This window comes from Macrobrachium nipponense, chromosome 3 (genome assembly GCF_015104395.2).
Source record: "Macrobrachium nipponense isolate FS-2020 chromosome 3, ASM1510439v2, whole genome shotgun sequence".
Lineage (NCBI taxonomy): Eukaryota > Metazoa > Arthropoda > Malacostraca > Decapoda > Palaemonidae > Macrobrachium > Macrobrachium nipponense.
This window is the reverse complement of record NC_087202.1, coordinates 98,276,938-98,298,628: the sequence shown is the minus strand read 5'-3', so window position 1 is coordinate 98,298,628 and position 21,691 is coordinate 98,276,938. Positions and strand designations below refer to the sequence as shown.

At 41.4% G+C, this 21,691-nt stretch overlaps 1 protein-coding gene across 1 annotated transcript in view; it reads left to right on the top strand.

Moving 5' to 3' along the window:
* LOC135222460 (uncharacterized) overlaps positions 1-21,691 on the top strand; it is a 128,348-nt gene that overhangs the window by 2,172 nt on the left and 104,485 nt on the right. Inside the window, exon 2 of the mRNA XM_064260547.1 lies at positions 10,966-11,534. Coding sequence (XP_064116617.1) covers positions 10,974-11,534 — 561 coding nt within the window. The 5' untranslated portion in view covers positions 10,966-10,973. The remainder of the gene's footprint in view (positions 1-10,965; positions 11,535-21,691) is intronic.

Sequence of the window (21,691 nt, the reverse complement as noted above, 5' to 3'; positions counted from 1 at the left end):
GCACTGTCTGCACAATCCAACCGTTTGCATTTTGTACCCTTCCACCACAGCATCCCAACTTCGTTATCGTGAAAGTTTTTTGATGGGCTACCCTTTCTGAAGTGATGCGTACAACATCTGAATATCTTATATTGAGTGTTAAATGTAAAATTCAGGTTAGATTAGGGTAGAATTCAAATAGAATTACTACTTGGCCATGATGTTCCATGTGGAATATCATGTAGCCACGGCTAGAACATGATGATTACAGTTGCATTTTGTCACAAACCTGCAGGCCAAAAAAAAAAAAAACTTCCCATGAGCTGCATTTCTACTTTATTTTTCAATGGATTATCCACTTTATTTTTTAATGCAATATCCACGAAGTTCTAAAGTGTGCCACTATCCAATAATTATGGAAAGTGAGTGAAATGGGGTGAAATATGCCCAGAATGTTAAAGGACAGGCAGTGAGTATACATTGTTCATGTCTGTAATCTCAACAAATCCAGACGAAGAAAACAGCATGGTAAAAAGCAAGAAAATATTAAAATTCAGGTAATCAATCGATCCTAACATAGGGTCTGCTTCTCACTGACTTGGGAAGTGGGGGTTACCGAACTAGAAATCCTCTCATCCCATTTAAGCTTGCCCAAATTCGTATATCATTTGACAGGGATACACCTTAGGCAAATGAACATCCTTATCTATGGTGCTGCTTCCTAAGCCTACTTAACCTGGAGTGCTATGCCCTAGAATACCCTGGTTGAAATTTAAGCAAGTACTTTACTGAGAAAAGTCCTTGCTAAGTCCTTGCCTAACTTGAGGCCAGTCCTCTAACTGACCAGTTTGATCCCCCTAACCTTGCCTGATAATTGTGTCAACAACACTGGCATGGTTAATTTGGATTGTATGGATTGTAATGTAATGCATCTTCCAACAAGAACCAGAAATGTTGCCAAATAACCCACAAATGGTGTTTACATTTGTCTATAGAGAGGTAATTCATTCTTTGCGTTCTTTTGAAATGTTCTGTTAGTTCACACCATTGTCTTAAATGTTGAAGTACATTCTTATTGTAAGTTAAAATAGTCATTGGCATTGTAACAAGTTCCTTGTTGGTCGAGTGGATTTCGCGCTCGGCTACCAATACCAATCCGGTAGCCCGAAGTTCGATTCTCAGCTCGGCCATTGCGGAATCAGAGGAATTTATTTCTGGTGATAGAAATTAATTTCTCAATATAATGTGGTTCGGATCCCACAATAAGATGTAGGTCCCGTTGCTAGGTAACTAACTGGTTTCTAGCCATTGTCTTGAATGTTGAAGTACATTCTTATTGCAAGTCAGAATAATCATTGATACTGTAACAAGTTCCTCATTGGTTGAGTGGATTTCGCGCTGGTTACCAATCCGGTGGTTACGAAGTTCGATTCTCGGCTCAGCCACCGCAGAATCAAAGGAATTTATTTCTGGTGATAGAAATTCATTTTTGTTCATGAAACTTACCTGTCAGATATATATATAGCTGTATTTTTCTGAAGTCCGACAGAATTTTAAAAACTTCCGACACACGCAGTGGTCGGCCAGGTGGTTAGTACCCATTCCCGCCGCTGGGAGGCGGGTATCAGGAACCATTCCCATTTTCTATTCATAATTTTTCTGTCGCTGGTGCTGAAAACACCTGTTTTGTTTTCAGTACCTCCGTCTTAGGATTTTGGAAACTTCATTGCCGCTAAGTATCCTAATTGTCTTTTGATTTATTTACTTGGATTTGTGGGATTTGTGGCTCAGGCATACGCTATCTTAAATTGATTTGAATTTGATTCATTTTTGCATAAAATATCTGAATCTAGTTAGGCTAGCTTCAGACGGGGTTGTCTGCAAAGATAGGGTGTGGCTACCGAAAGCTTCGGTAGATCCGCACTTGGTATGTACGAGGGGTATGGGTCTTGCTTCTTTGTTGAGATTTGTCATGTAAGGATGTGAGACTTTGTCTATTCCGTAAGGAAGACGTATGATTCGTATGTACGCAATTAATCAGGTAAACATGTCTAATTCCGTAAGGAAGACGTATGATTCGTATGCACGCAATTAATCAGTAACAAAAGTCAGGGTAGTGAACCTGCTAACCTTCCTGTAGACTTTATTTTGCTAACCCTGTAGTATGGCCTACGGGCCTATTAATATGTCTACGAGAGGTGCTCGCTCCTCCTTCATTGCTGTGAAGTGCTACTTCTGTAATTGTTACTCCTAACCCTGCAGTGTTGCCTTCGGGCCCTAAGCAGTGTCTGTAGAGGAATTGCCCTTTCTCTGATACTCTTTCGATTCGTATCTTAGAATCGAAAGTGCTTGCTTTAGAGAGTAAAAGTGAAGGTAGCAAGGTAAGTGCAGTGATACCCCTTGTGTAGTGGAGGGTGCGTCAGATCGGCCTCGTTTCGCCTCTAGGCCGGGACCTCTGCTTGACTCCCAGGACCCGGGGAGGGAGCATGTCGAAAAGCCTAAGGAGGGTTACAAGGAACCCCCACCGATCTGGCGTGCCTTCGGCAGTTTCTGATGAAAAATCCCCAGACTGCCAAAGTGCGTGCGCAGTGCACGAATCCTGAAAGATTGCTTCTCGTCCTCCGAAGCGTCCTCCCCCATGCAGGGGTTGGAGCTTTCGGAAGGACTCGTGCCCTCTAAATAGAAGCTTTATAGAAGAGGACGCTTCACGTCCTCTCTCTCTCTCTCTCGTTATGCGTTTCAGTGAGAAGTAAGAAGGCGAACGTCGCCTGAACTCGTGTCCGTCTTTCCACCGAGAAATACGTAAGAGAAGTCATAGTAGCAGGAAGCTTTTGAGAGCGGACGCCCGGGACGCTCGGATGGACTCCAGGCGCGCGCGGGTGCACGCCAAGTGCGCGCCAGTGGACGCCAAGTGCGCGCCAGTGGACGCCGAGCGCGCTCCAGTGGACGCCGAGCGCGCTCCAGTGGACGCCGAGCGCGCGCCAGTGGACGCCGAGCGTGCACCAGCGCACTCCAGGTGTGTCGCCTGGCTGAACGTTTCTGTTGAACTCTTCAAGCTCTTGTTTCAGATATGGGCTAAATAATGTTTACCTCTACCTCCGGTGATACCTTCTACCTCACCTGCAAAGAATGTGAAGTAGGCAGTGCTTCGGAGGAAGTTTAAAGTGAACAGACAACTTCTTCTTCGAAACCCAGCAAGACATCGGGTTTCGTGAATTCAAGAGGTCTCTGTCAATTAATATTGCTTTTCGCATAGGTGGATGGAGTTAAGGAAAGCTCAAGGGAAGATCTCGTTTGCTCTACCGCAACCTTTGCCATTCTGCCAATAAATTTAAGTTGCCACTACCGCAGTCAAGACTTGCGATAAGGCAGTTACGGGTTATGTAAGCAAAAGGACGCTCTTCAGGAAAGCGCAAGACAGGACTTCCTTTGCCATACTGCCAATAAATTTTAAGCTTTAGCAGGCATTAGTTGTGATACGGGAGAGGAAGCTGGTGGAGATTTCTTCCTCTTCCCAGGATAATTTTGCAAGCTTTTTTAGCCCATCTGAAAGGGTTTTTCAGATGATAGATTTTGTTAGTTTCTAGTCGGGACTACGCTGCCGAATTGAACATCGTCGTTCTACCTGCCGTAAGCCCAGTCTCTTAACAGGATTCTTGCCCCTTCCTCGTTTGAGACGGGAATCGGATTAAAATTAAATGCTTGACTCCCTGGATTACGTTTTGTCAATTCAGTGACTTTCCCCCATTGACAATATACTTTCGTTTTGTCAAGTAAGTGGGTATCCCCTCATTGACAAAATATCTCTTTGTCCCGTAAATGGGTTAGTTCTCATTGACAACATCTCATTAACTTGATTTTGCGTAAGCGAATAAGCTCTTATTGACAAGATTCGGAAGAGCTCTCATTCGTCATTCGCAGACTCGTACAAGAAATAGACTTGTAGACTACGTCAATGAACGCTTATGTCCAGTAACATAAGAAGCTTGAGCTGACTGCTTCGATTCTCTTAAGTTTTGTTCATGAAACTTGCCTGTCAGATATGTATGTAGCTGTATTTCCGAATTCAGCTATATATATGTCTGCCAGGTAAGTATGAACAAACTTTATTGTGATATAATTTCATATTTTGCCTTGCGTTATTTTACTTCCTGGGTTGGTTCAAGTCATATACGCTTGCTGTAGATTACCTCTTCGGATGGCAACCGAGAGGTCTATTGTCTATTTTTTTTTTTAAGGACATTTAATCGTTACTCCTGCAGCCTTCCAGGAGTTTCCGATTTATCTTTTACCGTTGTATGGTAGTGTTCTGACGACACAAACGCATGTATATATTTAGCGTTTTCTGTTTCGCTTAAATATACCAGCTTGAGAGTCTTTCTGCTCAAAAAATAACGGACCTATTTCTTCGTAGAATAGGGTAGCTGGCAACCCAGACATAAAGTTAAGAGACGACGTTCGTAAGCTGCTGGCTGCTGCTGTCACGCTGTGTCTGTCCTCCAGACAGGCTCCAGTCCAACCGAGCCAGTAACAGATCGGGCGCTGTCATGCGCGGTAGGTTACGTCTCTCTCTCCTGCGGGATTGACTGACTAACCGTATCTCTGTGCTGGCGGTTACGTCTCTCCTGCGGGACTGACCTGACTAACTGTATCTCTGCCCTACAATCACGGACTTTAGCCTAAGATTGAGGGATTTCTTACGTGAATGAATAAACGTTGCATTCGTTTTGCTTACTATGTTCAACAGAGTTATCTCTTAATCCTTTGTCGGTGCTCGTTACCGCACGGTATAGAACTACGAGTCTACCACAACATTGCACTTTTATATGCTCTCCTGCTTAGGCAAAGCGCAGCCTTATTAGGGAAGTAAGCATACTCGGGGGAGGGAATGGATGAGCTTGCTGGGGACCATTTCCTTCCTGAAGAAGTTTGTTTCCCCGAATAGACTGCAATTCAGACCACAGTTTTTTCCTACGGGAAACTGAAATATTATTCAAGATCTAGGAATGATTCTGAACATCTCTCAGTGCGTTTATCACTGATGGTGATAGGAAAGAAGGTGCCGGACATCTGGATAGGGTTTCAGATGTCCTGGATCTTAATCTGAAAGAAGTAAAAGCGATTCGGTAGTCCCTCCAGTCCTCGTAACGAGTTTTTGGGAACCAGTGGTCCAGATCAACTCTGATTCCACAGCTCTCTCATATCTTAAGAAGTATCTTCTCTCGGTCCCTGTTCGAGTTTACGAGAAAGCCTATTATAACAAGGCGTAGAATGTAACGATCCTCTAGAAGGTTCGTTACAGGATTGCAAAAGTCCGTACGAATCGTTCTAGTCGACGGCAGCAACTATTGACTTCCGAGTGGAATCTTCTTTAGAAGTAAGTTGAGAGTTGTGGAGACTTTAGGGACGCCCTTTCATTCTTCTCTTCGATATGTTGAGGACGAAGAGGCTTCTTTTCTGCTCCCTTATTCTCGATCCGGGATCGGTACCATTAAACGCCATCCTATGATATTGAACGGGGATGGATATTTAGTCTCTTTTCCCCTTTTTTCAATCGCTTAGGAAATGTAATAAGAGGATTTATGACGTCACAGGGAGCGACAATGACGCTGATCGCCCCTGTTGGCCTTCAGGATCCTGGATTCACAGAGGTCACATACTTCCTAGTTCACTTTCCAAGGACCGTTTTCCGAGAAGTCGGTCTACTCTAACTCGAAAGGTACCTATAACCTCTCCGCTCTGAGTCTGACTACGTTCAGGCTATCGAGATGTTGACAGGAATAAGATTACCGTCTTCCATTTCCGTCTGAAGAATGGGATAAGCTGGCAGTCACAACTATTAAAGAATACGCAAATATGTTGTTGACGGCCTTTGGGCTCAGAGATTTGCTCTTGTCAAACAACAAAGCCCTTCACGATCTTTGGAGTTTCTGTGGAATCTCGAACCTCGCTCATCATCTACTTTTTGTCTCACCTGTTTTTTCTCGGAGTCAGACACTCGTGCGAGATCAGGGCGACATATAGTAGACCCTGAGTTTCTTGTTGACGAAGTCGGTTGCGTTTATACACCCCCGATGATCGTGTAACATGAGACCAGGTTGGACTGTCAGGCATTCTTCCTTCGGGACTGAATCGCCTTTTTGCTCCTCGCTCCTTTCTCCTGGCACCAGAAGCTCGAGTCAGGAGTTGATTCGCTGACGACGTTGGGTTGCGTTGATACACCCCCAAGGTTTGCTTAGATTGAATCGCCCAGGCAGTCCAGACACTCATCCTTCAGCGAAGAATAGTGCCTTATGGTCTTCAGGGTACAGCCTTGCTGTCTTGATTCGTCTGACTGGTCAACTGGTCGGTCACCTGACTTTAGTACAGACGGGACTGACTGTGCATGTCCAGATCGAAGCTTTCAATATGGAACTTAGACGTAGTCTGAAGTTCTTGATGTCAAAGCATTCGAACCTCTCCTACCTGTTAACTTCTTGCATGTGATCAGGAAGGCCTTCTTCTAACCACCCTAGATACGACAAAGAGGGTTAGTGAGATTTTAAGCCATCGTCACAAGTTTTGGCTTTAGAGAACACAAGGCGGTGTGCTCTCTAACCCTTCCGTTGTGGCCTAAGAATGGTAACCCGTTTTGTCCTTGGGCCAGGAGCTTGGAAGCAAGGATGGCACAAGTTAGTGGGCAGGAGCCAGAGAGAGTCCTGTGCCCTGTCGGGTCTCTCAAGTTTTATCTACATAAAACTCAAGAAAGTCGAAGTCATTCGGGCAATCTGCAGTGTTCCGAAAAAGACCAGACTTGCCCATATCGAAGAACAGCCTGGCTTTAGTGTTAAGGAGTTCTTCAAAAATGCTCCTTCATTGTGTTTGCACAAAGATTTGAAATCTTTTTATCTGAATGCTCACGAGGTGAGGGCGCGGCCTCGGAAGCATTTCAACAGAGCATGGCACTCAGCAACATCCTGAGTACCATGTTTTAGCGAAGCAACTCTGTGTTCACTTCACACTCCCTGCGAGATGTGAAGATGGCATATGAGATCTGCTGCTCGCTAGGGCCATACGTGTCTGCAGACACAATCTTGGGGGCAAGAAGTACCACTCATCCTATCCTGTAGAAAATGGTTAGGAAGAGGCTCTTAATCTTTAGTTGTTGAGTCGCCGACAACGGCGACTTCTTAACTCTTAAGCCTTAGTTAACACACCTTAACTTTGGCTAGGCTGGTCAGGTGGTGATATATATATTTATATATATATATTTTATTTTTACTTCTTAGCCCTCATGGTATGGTCAATATGGTCTAGTCACGTCGTGGTCTCGCCCACGGTTGACAGATCATCTGGAGTGCACCAGCTATATAGGTCTCTACCTCGCTGGCAACTCTAGTAGCACAAGCAGACTTACGTGGCAGTAACCACGAAGCCAGCTATGCTAACAGGTGGAACCAAGATGTAAATCATCTGCATGCATTTGTTTCCCAAAATCCTTCTATTCTGTCCCTTCCCACCTCCAAAGGTGGGATTCAGCTATATATATATCTGACAGTAAGTTCATGAACAAAATGATATTGTTATGATACAATAAAGTTTGTTCATACTTACCTGGCAGATATCTATAATCAAGTACCCACCCACCTCCCCTCAGGGGGACAGTGGAAATAAAAATTATGAATAGAAAATGGGAATGGTTCCTGATACCCGCCTCCCAGCGGCGGGAATGTGGGTTACTAACCACCTGGCCCGACCACTGCGTGTGTCGGGAAGTTTTTAAAATTCTGTCGGACTTCAGAAAAATACAGCTATATATATCTGCCAGGTAAGTATGAACAAACTTTATTGTATCATAACAATATCATTTCTCCATACAATGTGGTTCAGATCTCACAATAAGCCTTAGGTCCCGTTGCTAGGTAACCAATTAGTTTCTAGCCACGTAAAAATATCTAATCCTTTAGGCCAGCCCTAGGAGAGCTGTTAATCAGCTCAGTGGTCTGGTAAAACTAAGATATACTTAACTTTTGACACTGTAACAAGGTATATGGCAAGTAGGGAAGTGGTTGGGTACCACTCATTCATGAGTTAGTAACCCATAACTTTTTTTTAAGCCAGTGTTGAGTAGAGACACTTCCTTTGTGTATGTTGCCATGATTCTAGACTAGGTTGTAGGTTGTGAAGCTATTATTGATTTGTATTTAGCAGTTGTTCATTATGTCTGAATCTTAATTTATTCTTATGGAAATACAGACTTACCTTTTCTGTAGAAGTATTTGTCAACATGAGCAGGAACTGCTTGTTGAAGCTAGGTAACAAGTTGGTAAATAGTGGTAGGTTGATGAGGTGGGTTATTCCTCACTCACCTAATGTAACCCAAGTTTTTATTCGACTGCTGTCTTTGTGGATGTCTTGCTGTGTGGTCCTCTGCAAGTCTGTTGAAGTATTGCACATCATATAAGTATTTGTTTGATTTCAATATTGCTAAATATGCGCTACTACAAATCTGTCTTACAATGGCCATGCAAAGAATGCAACTTTGTGCTTGTGCATGTGGCTGCTTTATATCCTACTTTGCCATTTGACCCTCATCATTGTTGTTCTTTTTGTAAATCTAGCTTGTTGTCCTGAGCCTCCTTGCTAGGAGTGTGCTGGCATGGCCTCCTTGCTGCAGACTCCTTTCGGAATGGAGATAGTAGAATTGGTTTACTATTGCTCAATTTGGAAGGCAACTTTTTAGTATTCCAAGGCTTGAAGGATGCATACTTTCAGGTCCCAGTCCACAAGTATTTTAGGACAGTCCTCTAGTTTGTTTAGCTGGGAAGGATTTTCTAGTTCAAGGTCCTCTGTTTTGGCCTGTTTACAGCCCTTTAGAATTTCTTGTGCCGTGTTTTTGCTCTAATCATCAAGTGGAACAAATCAGGTCATACACTAGCAAAAGCAGCAGTTATGGCATTGGTACTCATGATCAGGAAAATACAGAAGCTGTACAGTGTTGAAACTTGAAATAGTTCTTGAAAATATCATCCCTTATACAAAGTAATGTCAAAGCCCATCTGAACTCCTCTGAAACACTAGATCTTCATTTCCTAGTGGGCTTCCCAAGACTTCTACCTCAAAAGCAATCGCTTCTCAAACAGCCCCTTTCTTCAGGTTCACCGAAGGTTGTCCACTCTGGGTGTAACGGGATTCAAACTGTATGGAGTCTCATCAGAGCAAAGGGCTTTTCAAAGCTAGTTGTCCATGCTATTGCCAGATATGTATATAGACATCAGTCGTCCATCAGCGTCTATCAATTCAAATGGACAGTCTTCCAAGGGTGGTGCAGTTGATGGAAAGTATGAGACGTTTGTAAGCTAGATAGCAGACTTTTTCCTTTACCTGAGGTCTTCCAGGAAGTTATCGTCCTCCACCATCAAGGGGCACTATAGTCTATGTTGAGCTTAGTCTTCAAACATAGAGGTATGGATCTTTCCTCTAACCAAGATCTCAATGACCTCATTAAATCCTTTGATACAGCTAAGCAAAGGAAGTCTAATAATCTCTCTTGGAAACTTGGTATAGTTTTAAAGTGGCTTTCAGGACAGCTTTCAAACCCCTGCGCTCCATCTCTCTGCAGGATTTTACTAAGAAGATTCTCTTTCTTGTTGTTTTGGCCACTGCCAAACGTGTCAGTGACCTTCAGGAGAGCAGTGCTGTCTTCTCTCTCTCTCTTCTCTCTCTCTCTCTCTCTCTCTCTCTCTCTCTCTCTCTCTCTCTCTCTCTCAGTTTCGTTGGCAAGAATGAAAACCCTTCTGATCCCTGGTCTTGCTCTTTCACCACTAAAAGCTTTATGGATATCCTTGAACCAGAGGAGGAAGAGAGGCTTCTTTGTCAGGTGAGAGCCCTACAATATTACCTTCAGAGGACCGAAAAGATTAGACGGATTGCTAGCCATCGCTGGTTTTTTGTGAGGAACCCTTCCCGTCCAATGTCAAAGAATGCACTAGCTTACTTTTTTGATAAGACATGATTTCAGAAGCTCTCTCGGGTACAAGAGGAAATCCTACCTTCTGTGAAAATGAAAGGTCATGGTCCGAGCTTTCGCTATCTCTCTTGCCTTTAGGCATAAAACGCCCCTCTTGTCTATCTTACACTCTACACATTGGAAATACAAGTCAGGTTTGGCAACTCACTACTTGAAGGAAGTAGAAACTGTGTTAGAAAATTGTGGTGTGAGAGATGTGTATTTCTGGTGATAGAAGTTCACACTCTAAGTGGTTCGGAAGTTATGTAAAGCCGTTGGTCCCGTTGCTGAATAACCACTGGTTCCATGCAACGCAAAAACGCCATACAAACAAACAAACAAACCACCTACACTCGATAGTTGAATCGTTACAGCAAATTTTGAATTTTTAAGCTGCTGTGGTTGAAAACCTGAGCTGTATGATTTCTTGGTAAGTATATATAAAGCTTTATTTTATTATAAAAATGTCCTTTTTTTTACTAACTCATCACTTCATCACTTCACAAAGTAATACGTATACCTTTTTAGTGACCCCACAGAGCATATAGAATGGTCAGAAATTGCCAGATATAGCCATTTTTTAAAAATTGTCTATCTGTTCCTAATGCACTGTACAGAGAGAGAGAGAGAGAGAGAGAGAGAGAGAGAGAGACTGTAGTGAGAGAGAGAGAGAGAGAGAGAGAGAGAGAGAGAGAGAGAGAGAGAGAGAGAGAGTAGTATGTATCTGAATATTAAAGTACATACGTACTTTCTATCTCCTCATCTGCTTAAACCTATTTGCTAAATGTCAATATATAGAATAGATTAGTTCTCTCATTTATAATTTTATAAGCATTCACAATATATTAAGATATTTTGCTGCCATAGTAATTAGAAAAACTAAGAAGTTTAATACAGCTTACCTTTTTTATGTTGAACTTCAAGTAATTTAGCTTTATCTTCTGATTGTTGTAGTTTATCCTTGGTCACTGGATAATTAATAACTCTTCTTATTTCAGATAAAAAAATGTTGCCAGCCTTGTACACCTTCCACTCTGCTTCTAGATGTGTCTTTTCTCCAATTAGATCGTTATCTTTGATCTTGAAGAATTTCAGAGATGAGACAGACTCAGAATTTTATGCTAATAAAAAGGCAAATAATAACAATGATGGCTGTGGTGCACAGATGGGAAAACAGTCTTTGAGAACTTCAAGAAGTAAACTTCTGAAAGAAAAAATGCCATATTTATCATACCAGACATGCAGATATTTTCGTGATAGATCAAAAACTTATTCAATACAGTTTAGTTGTAAGAAGTTGTTATTAATGAGGAAGACAAGTTTTCTTAAATATTCACTAAGCATGAGAGACTTAAAAACAGAAACACAAGTGAGATCCTACACAACTAAGAGTGTCAGTGAGACTTTGATAGACTGGGAAAATAAATTGAAAGCTGCATCGGTTCCAGAGCCAAGGTTATCAGCTGAACACATCATTGCTCACATCCTTGGTGTTCCAAGAGTAAGTGGTACTGATCTTTTACATGTCTTGTTTTTCACAACCTGTTTAATTTTGTTTAGTTCTTATGTTAAATAGTTTTAAAATAACTGAAAATAAATAGTATTTTTGAATTAGTGAGAGGTTCAGTGACAGTGAGAGTTGTCTTCTTCAGTCAGAGGACAGAAGGTCACATGTGGTCATGCTTGTTGGATTCATTGCACACAGTAATTTTGTTCTTTTCATGTTTCTTTCAATGTTTTTGTTTTAACAGACATGACTGTTATTCGTAGTTATTACGTATTTGTGTTATGTTTACACAATCATTATTTTTAAATCCATATTCTGTACTGTATCCATGTGTAAAAAGTGGTAAGGTATGGGTTTAATTGTTATAGTACATTACTTTTTTAGAGCTTTTATACATATGAAACATATGTTGAAGGTATATAAACAAAGCATGGGCAATAAAAAGGACACTTAAAAAAAAGCATGGATAGTAAACAGTATTTTTAGAGTATACATGTTAAAACATGTGTTTAGAAATGTTTAATTGTACTTTTTTCAAGGATGCAATACTGTTAAAATCTTGCTCAGTGCATGGGTTAAGAGTTTATGTTCTGAATCCCCATAAGGCCCTTTCTCACTATGCTTTACTTTGTGTACCTACTTATGTCCATTGGCCACCCCTATGTGAGCAGAATAAATTAGCTCAGTTGTCTTGTTAAACTAGTTGATAAAAATGATAATACATAACTTTTGCCCAACACTGGTAGCTGCTGCAATGGGTTTTATCATACTAATGCACACTTTTCTTTTGCTAGCTACGTGAACTTTACTTTCTACAAATTGTGGAGGAGCATATATGATTATATAAAAATGAATACACACTGTTAAATTTATTAGGTGCAGTCAGCAAGAAAATTTTAGTGTATTTATCACACATTTTTGTTATTTTGAAAGGGTTAGCTATAAATTTTTGAGTTAATTTAATGTCTGAGGTCTTATTTACAAAGTTCTCTTATGTCTCCATGATAAGCTACTTTGGCAAAATGTAACTTTCAAAGACTATATTTTACCCTCACAATTCAATCTTATAAATGTTAAGTTTTATAGTTTTTGAAGTATATGAAAGTAGAAAAATAAACAGGATAATTTAGAGTTTAAGAATTTTATACAGTAAGAACTGCATGTAGCTGTAATGTGGAAGTGTTATTTGAAGGTACAAATCAAATGTACAATACTGGTTAACTGCAACACATGGGCGTCCAAACACAGTCATTGTTGTACCAAGCACATCTGATGGTTTATACCTCCCAGAGGGGAACAAAAGGGCATGTCAAATGTCCTCCAGCAAAAAGGAAGTAGTAATTGAGTTAACTCATGTAGATAGGGTCTCAAGAAATGTAAACAAATCCAGTTGGTATCATTCACATTCTCCTAGACAGATGGATGGAGATAACAGTAAAACTTCAGTAGCTCCTTAGACATTCTGTATCCCTATACAGGATTGTAGGTAATCAAGATGAAACATTGATAGAACTTCCTGGTCAAAATTTAAGACCTATATAGTCACCATCAATAATGGCAAACATATTGCAGTGGAACCCCATATTCCACTCATATATGAAAATAGAAAAGGCAGAGCCAGCCTAATTATTTAAAAATATCTGCAACACAACCCACTTGCACTTTATAGTTTCAGGTTGTAGCTATCCTGGAAAATTATAAAAATTAAATTTTTTTTTAGCATATCTTGCTCCAGAAGATGATTTTTACCAGTTTGAATTGCAAAAGTTAGATGACCAGCTACTCCCTCCTTCCCACTTTGTAGGCAATTTCAACCTTTTTAACCCACCATAGGGCAAAACTTTTACAGATCCAAATGGCAGGAATGTAGGAAGACTCATTGATTCTAAGCATCCCTCCTTGTTCAGTGATGGCTTCCTGATTTATGATTGAACGTGGCATTTGTTTCCATTTGGGAATTGTAAACCATTTTCATGAACTGATGGCCATTACATTTAGTGCATGTCCTCAAACTACACATTTATGTTACAGAGTCATGCAGTTCTTATATGATGTACCTACAGTTCTTGATCTGAATATTTGCTCTTCAGAAATTTCCATGAACTGTATATGATCAGTAAATGATCATTTCCATGATAGTGGCTATTAGTGAGTGATCAACAGAGTGATCTCCCAGAATCTCAGGATGACCCTGGATGGCTCCCTTTAGGCCATGTGCAGAATGGTTTCCCGATTTTCTATCCTTGTTGTCTGATGCTCCAAGGGAGATTCCCCCATGACACAACTTTCTTTGTCAACCACACATCGAGTGGTTGGTAAATCGGTACTGGTCCGTATCTCTTCACATCTGGAGACTGTCAACTACTATCTCTTGTGAGCAAAAGACAGATCATCTATAGCTGTGTATCAAGGAAAATGGGTGGTCTACTTGATTGGTGTCATAGGGGTTTGTCTCTTGTCGGAACTTCTGTTCAACAAGTAGTGGACTTCATCTTTCTCTGTAGCGAGAAACTGAGTCATCTTTCTTTGTAGAGAGAAACTACTCTCGGTGTCATCCGTCAAGGGCTAGCTGTTCTTGGATTGGTTCTACATTTAAAGAACATGGACCTCTTCATTGTGGGAAGTTTCTATGCTTCTTGAGTTTCGGGCAGTCCTGTTCCCTAAGAGATTGCAAACCTCCTACTTGGGACCTGACCATGGTGCTAAGCAGTCTTATTCGCCCTCCATATGAACCCTTATGGGGCTCAACCATCAGAAATTTAACCCTCAAGACAGTTTTCTTATTGGCCTTGGCTTCATCTAAGAGAGTCGGTGAATTCACGGACTCTCTTTTATATTAACCATACAAGGGGTTGGGGTTCCATCCTTCAGATTTGTCCCAGAATTCATAGCTAAGACCCAGAACCCCTCTGTTCATAACAGATTCAAGTCTTTCTCAATCCCCTCTCTTGGGGCTTTTATTGGTGATGACCAAGACAAATTACATACTGTTATGCCCCATCTGGGCACTACATAGCTATCGAAAAAGGACTCTGCATCTCAGACCTGATTGTTGAAGACTTTTTGTTAGTACAGGCTGGAACAAGTAGTGTCCAAGAATACTATCTCCTTTTGGTTATATGAAGTGATTAGACAAACTTAGTTTTGCTTTACATTCAGATGCCGATACAGTGCATGCAAGAGCACATGATGTTAGGAGTCTAGACCCTACCATTGCTTTCAAGAAGAACTTGTCGGTTCACAGGATTTTGAAAGCTGGTACTATCTGGCTTCACCAAACCTTCACATCCTTCTATTTACAGGATGTTACACACAGGTTCTTAGACACTTTTTCCTTGGGTCCGGTGGTGGCTGTTCAACAAGTTCTGTAACTCATCCAGTGCCCCTGGCAGGACGATTTGTATCTTCCTGAGATGTTGGATATGAAAGTGAGAGTGAATGAGGTGACTGGTCTTCTTTTCTCTTTCTTTTTCTTCACTACCAGTGGACAGTAGAGAGAATAATTGTCATATGCTGGAACTGGTTAATACAGGTTAGTAAGCTTCCATTCTGTATTAGTTTAAGATGTTTGTTCCTGCTCTATAAAAATTCTTTATAGAAGCAGGTCCTATACCTTTCTCATACAAGGGGGGAGAGGAACTGGCTACAAACAAGGTTGGTGGCTAATATGTTTTGTTGTCTGTGACAGTTCTTTAACATCCTCAAGACAGAATGTAGATATGTATGTATATATCTATTAGCCCAGACATCTGGCTGTTCAGTAGACATGTAGTCAACAGATCAGAGGCTTACGACTCCTTCCTATGACCTACCTTTGGCCAGGAAGTGAGCCCAGGTAGTCTGAACCTCCAGTCAGTTCTAAGACTCTTATCCTCCCTCCAAGACTAAGTCTTCCCTACGTTAAGATCAAGGTTTGTTCCTTATATGATCAAATGACAAGCCGTTGGGCGACTTGGCAGCAGTTTGGAGCGGAAGATTGGGTAGTAGATGTTCTTCAGGTGGGATACCATCTACTCCCTATCTATTTCCATCTTCCTCTCACAGATCTTCCTCCTCATCAGAGGACATACCTTCTAGGCTCGCCAAAGGATCTGGCTCTCCAGAACGAGGTGAGGGAGATGATGGAGAAGGGAGCTGTGGAAGTAGTGAAGGATCCTTCCATGGGTTTCTACAGTCAAGTTTTCTTGGTAGAGAAGGCATTGGGTGCCTGGAGGCCAGTTATAAATCTATTAACCCTGAATCTTTTCAACAGGAAGACTCATTTGAAAATGCAAATTCCCTGTATAGTTCAAGCAGCCATTAGACAGAACGACTCCATGTTAACAATAGACCTGAAGGATGCCTACTTCCAGATCCCGGTTCTCCAGCCATCTCAAGTTCCTTCGATTTGTTCTGGGAGAGATGATTTATCAGTTCAAATTCCTGTGCTTTGGCCTCTCAACCACTCCTTAGATGTTCACAAGGGTGTTCACTCTGGTTTTGACTCGCGCTAATTCTCAGGGGATTTGCATCCTCAGATACCTCTGGCAATTTCTCAAGTGAAGTTCATCCAGGACAGAGACAATTTTGTTTCACCCTGGGAGTTGAGATAAATTTGGAGAAGTCGTACCTGGTCCTCAGCCAAAGGACTCTTTACCTGGGTATGTTGATAGACACGGTCGCTTTGAGAGTTTTTTTCAGATCCGAGAATAGAGAACTTCAAGACTGTCATGAGGTCATTCTTATCAAAACTGAAACAGCCTGCACTTTAGTGGCAAGTCATTCAAGGTCACCTGTCATCTTTGGAGAAACGGCTGACTTCATCTCCACTCATTACAGTGGAAGATGAAGGCGTTTTGGTCCCCAGTGACAGGTTCTCCATTTTTCCCGCGTCCCCTTATCACAGGAGGTGAGACAGGATTTGGCATGGTGGCTGGACGACAGGGACATGACAGTAAGGATGACCCTTTGTGCTCCTCTTAATAGATTCTTCTCTTCTCTGACGCTTTGACCGAACGGTGGTGGGGTTATATGGAAGATCTTCTAACTTTAGGAATTAGGAGCTCAGAAGAAAAACATCTTCATATCAGTGTCCTAGAATTAAAAGTGGCCTTTTTAGCCCTTCAGGAGTTTCAGGATTAGGTAGCAGGTCATTCCATGGTCGTGATGTTCGACAACACCATGGTGATGGCTCATGTAATCAAACATTGGGTGCTAGCCTCTCACCATCTTCAAAAATTGACAGCCAGTTACATCAATGGGCAATAAACCACTTGGTAGTTCTGTTAGCCAGGTACGTTAAAAAAAGTGGCAGACAAATTGAGTCATCAGAATCAAGTCTTGGGAACAGAGTGGTTATTGCACCAGGTGGTGGCGGAAAGGGTGTTTCTCCTTTGGGGAACACCGATGGTGGATTTATTCAACAACTATTTCAACAGGAAACAGGAAGTATTCTTCTCAGTAGTTCCAGACCCTTTGGCAGCGGCAGAGAACGCCCTTCAACATCCATGTGACAGCCTGGATATTTACGCCTTTCCACCCTTTTTCCTGATTTGTCAGGTGATCAACAGGGTAATGACCCCCCGGAACATTAGGATGACTGTGGTGGCTCCCTTGTGACTGCACGCCAAGTGGTACCCCGACCCTCTGGCTCTGCTGACAGAAGCTCCAAGAAAGGTTCTTCCTTGGCACAATCTTCATTGCCAGCCCCATGTTGAAAGATATCATCAGTCTGTCAAGTCCCTGTTTCTTCATGGTTGGAGACTATCCAATATTTTCTGCAAGCAAGCAGCTTTCCTTGCAGGCAATGTCAGAGATGTCTGGGTGTTGGGAAATCATCAACAGCCTTGCATCAAAGGAAGTGGGCAGTCCCCTCTGATTGGTGTTGTCAATGGGGTTTCTCTGCAGTCGGAACTCTATTCAGCAATTAGCTGATTTCCTCATTTTCCTATGTAGGAAAAAGCTCCTTTCTGTATCAGCTGTTAAGAGCTATAGGGCCACTTTAGAGCTAGTTCTTCATCTGAAAGGAGTGGAACTTTCTTCCTCATGTGAGATCTTATGCTCTTATGAAGCTTTGAACTATCCTGTCCACCTAGGGAACTCCAGCCTCCTAACTAGGATTTGATGCTGGTTCTTAGCAGCCTTAGTCATACCCCATATGAGCCTTTACAGGGTTCTTCGGGTAGGATGTTAACCCTCAAGATGGTATTTTTACTTGCCTTAGCATCACCCAAAAGAGTGGGGGAAGCTCATGGCCTCTCTATAGAGGTAAAACACTCGAGGGGCTGGAGTTTAGTGTCTTTCGAATTTGTCCTGGAATTTGTGGCTAAGACTCCGAATCCATCTGTTCCTGATCACAGATTCAAGGCTTTTTCAATTTTGTCCCTTGCAGATTTTGTAGGTGATGATCCTAGTGGATGCTCTTATATCCAGTTCAGGCTTTATGCTACTATCTAAAAAGAATTCGATACCTCAGACCTGGGTTTTGAAGGCTTTTTGTTATACTACGGGCTGGAACAAGAATGAAGTGTCCAAGAATACCATCTCCTTCTGGCTAAGGGAGGTTATCAGAAGTGCATATTTCTTCTAATATAGATGACAGCTAGGTATGATCCTAGAGCTCATGATGTCAGGGGTCTCGGCCCCTCTATTGCTTTGATGTAGAATCAATCACTTCAATAGTTGTTGAAGGCTGGTATGTGGAATTGTCAAGACCACTATAGGGGAGAGAGAGAGAGAGAGAATGGGTGGTTCAGATCCATATATAGAGAGAGAGTTTGGCCAACCTTTTGACAGGGCGCCATCTTGCTCCTGTCCTGTTCAGCCACGCTCATCCACCCGAGCGATGTCTCAGCTCTCTCTCTCTCTCTCTCTCTCTCTCTCTCTCTCTCTCTCTCTCTCTCTCTCTCTCTCTCTCTCTCTCTCTTATCATATGCTGCTGATTGTTAACTTAAGCTTTCTATCAACCATTAAGAAGTTTGTTAAAACACTCATGATAGTTTATAACTTAGTTACAGTTTTAACTTTAAAATACATAACAAGTATTATGAAATATTAAACATAGTTTCAAAATTAACTGTTTACCTATATTCATTACAGCTTTTCTCATCATCATACTCTTACTCCCTAATTCACTTCCTTTTGATTTGTACGACCGAGCCTTTCGAATATTCTCTTGTAATCTTAAAGTGAAGAAAAATTTTAGGAGTCTACGCTTAATGTCATGGCAAGAAGGAAAGGTTGTTTTTTGTCCGAGTGTTTACCGAAGGCACTAGTTGTCTTAATAAATTGCTTGTTTCCAGAACTATTTTCATTTGCCATAACAATATTTTCTGCATTCTGAAATAAACTGAAGCAGGCATCTGTGTTATAAACTAGGCGTTTTCTCTACATTCTTTTAATTGAGTCAACCTTTGAGAAGGATCTGTCTGTGTTGACTGGTTGCTCTCTATTGTTTGAAGATAAAACGTACAATGGTTATTTGACTTTTTAACCTTTTTTATGCAGTAACCAGCATTATAGTGTAGGCTGCTCAGTTCTGCTTGATTAATTAAATAGTCACCTGAGAATTGGTCAAAATCAGGTTCCTCAGTTTTATTTTCATCATCACCATTTGTTTCAACATTTGGCTTGTTAAGAAAATCAGCTAGAAACTTGCGGTCATCTACATTATAATTACTTGCACTGGAGCATTTAAGAAATTATGCATTTAAGAAATTCAGTCGTATGGAGCTAAACAAGTTTTCTAGACAATTTTGAGTGAATGTGGATGTCAGTAAAAATCTGTGACCTATGGCTAAATAATTACTTTGGAGATTAAGATGGGAAGTGGTAGACAATATCACTCCAGTTTGAACTGGCTTCCACTGTGCATTAATTCCAATACATATTTCATGAAACACTCTCACAACTTGCTCAAGATGCAGTATAGCTTGCTTACAACAGGATTCATTAACGTATCTTAGTGCCATGATTGGATGTCTGCTTGACATTAAATCGAATCACTTATTTATCAGACCAATGAACCAAGCTGTTGTAAGTCTTTACTGTATCCTTTGCGTTCAACAAGTGATGAAGTCCTGCTTTTACCAAATTGCTAAAGAAATTTAAAGCACCTGATACTTTCATTTTCTCAAAATGAGATGGATTTACATGACTTTCAGTGAGTTTTGGCACATGCTTCAGATATTTGCCTTCCTGAAAAGATATAAAATATTTGGCATGTTCAGCTGTCACCTCCTTTGATGACAAACCAAATTGAAGTATAAAGAAATTGTTCTTCGCTAATAGGATGAGCTATCTTATTAACAATTTTACAGTTCCTGGCAGAAATAATACCAAAAAACTTTAGAAAGGCTCAAGTTTCACTCCCCGTGTCTGATGTGATGGCACTAAAATGCAATCTAATGTCATACACTTGCTGCAAAATATCCAAGACCAAAAGTTTTAAAGTTTTCCCCCGTGACAGCTCTGGTGTGACACTATCAGACAAGCAAGATGGCGCCCATCAGTCAGTGACATCACCAGAGTGGTTCCGAGCATGGCCAAACTCTCTATATGTATATGGCTCTGGGGTGGTTGACGAGTGAACTGCTTGTTTGGCGGGGGTTTTGGCTCATTGAGTGGCTCGGTCGCCGAGCATTCGGAGTCAGTCAGCAGCATTCAGTCAATAAAAGCATCAGAGTGATAGATAGTAAGTCAGTACAGTCGTCTGTGTGCATTTTCACATAAGTTTTGGGTATTCAGTAATCGAGTTCTGTCATGCTTGCGTCCATCTGTGGTTGTTGAGTGTATTATTATTATTATTATTAGGGAGTAGACCTTCTCTAAGGGAAGCAGCATTAAAGAATAATGGCTGTTTCTTTGGCATTCAATTTATATAGTCTTCTCTATTCTTCTTAATATCTTCTTTCCTGGCATGTAACTGGTTTATCAGATTTCCAAGGGACGTGAAAAGTTTTCTTGTTATTTCAATTTTATTACCCCTGATGTTTCCAACATGCTTTGGCAAATATTGTTCAAAGAGTAAATGGATTGACATACAAGTTACATGAACATATACAGCAATTCGGGGTGGGTGCGCAGTTGACAAGTCGGCTATTAAGCTGCATTTGGTTGGTCAGAGGTCGGTGATGCACTCTGTCCCGGAGGGATTGTGATCTTCTGAGCCTATTGGGTGTGGGTATTTGGGAGTGGCTGTTATCCAGGATTAAAGATCATTGCTGCTTGCCCCCCCCTCTCTCTCTCTCTCTCTCTCTCTCTCTCTCTCTCTCTCTCTCTCTCTCTCTCTCTCTCTCTCTCTCTCTCTCTCTCTCTCTCTCTCTCTCTCTCTCTCTCTGGCATAGACTGGTTTCTATTTCTCCTTGTGATGGTAGGAAGAAATTCAGTTTCCTTGACTGTGTTGATGCTTGGCTTCTATTCCAAAATATGTAGTGCCTTGAGAAGCCGTAGGCATCGGAGAGTCGTTGCCTGGTCTATGATTTTGGTGCTTTTTACAAGTTCTCTTTCGGCTGTTTTTTTTATGTTTTTATGCGTAGTGATTAAAAATAACCTCTTCTTGGAGAAGGGAGGAATTTATTGCATAAAAACAACTAATTGGTTTAATACCTTGATTTATGAAGTGAATTCTTTGATCACAGAGGGAAGAATGGCATAATTTCTACTTCTGGGATTTATTCATTGTATGAAATGTAATGAAACAGAAACACATTACCACACCTGTATCTAGACAGATCCCTAACTAGAGATTTTTCTCTTCGCTGCTTGCCAGGAGCACAGGAGGAAAATAAGAAAGGAACAAGACCATTCACCGCAATCACAATCTCTTTCACACCAACACTTAGACTACATAGATACAATTTGCCCACAAGGAGCACTGGTCAAGTTAGACAACTTGTTGGGCAGCCACCACCCGACCCAAGGGAAAAGTGTCCAAAGACCTATGAGTGACACCCTTCAGGTAGAAAGAGGTAAAGGTGGTGTGGCAAGATCACAAGCTAAGCAAGCAAGCAAGACCTCCCCCCATTTATGAACCAATCCTGGCTTAAAAATTTCCCCCAGTCACACTTTCCCCTTTACTTTAATTTAATTATTAACAGGACACTTAGTTCAGCAAGGAAAAAAAAAATCTCAAACACATTTACTCACCAGGAAACTTGACACAGAGCGAGAAGGTGTGTTTTCAATGTGGTATGGCCGTCGAAACCCAAACTCCACCGCCACTAGCAAACCACCAAACC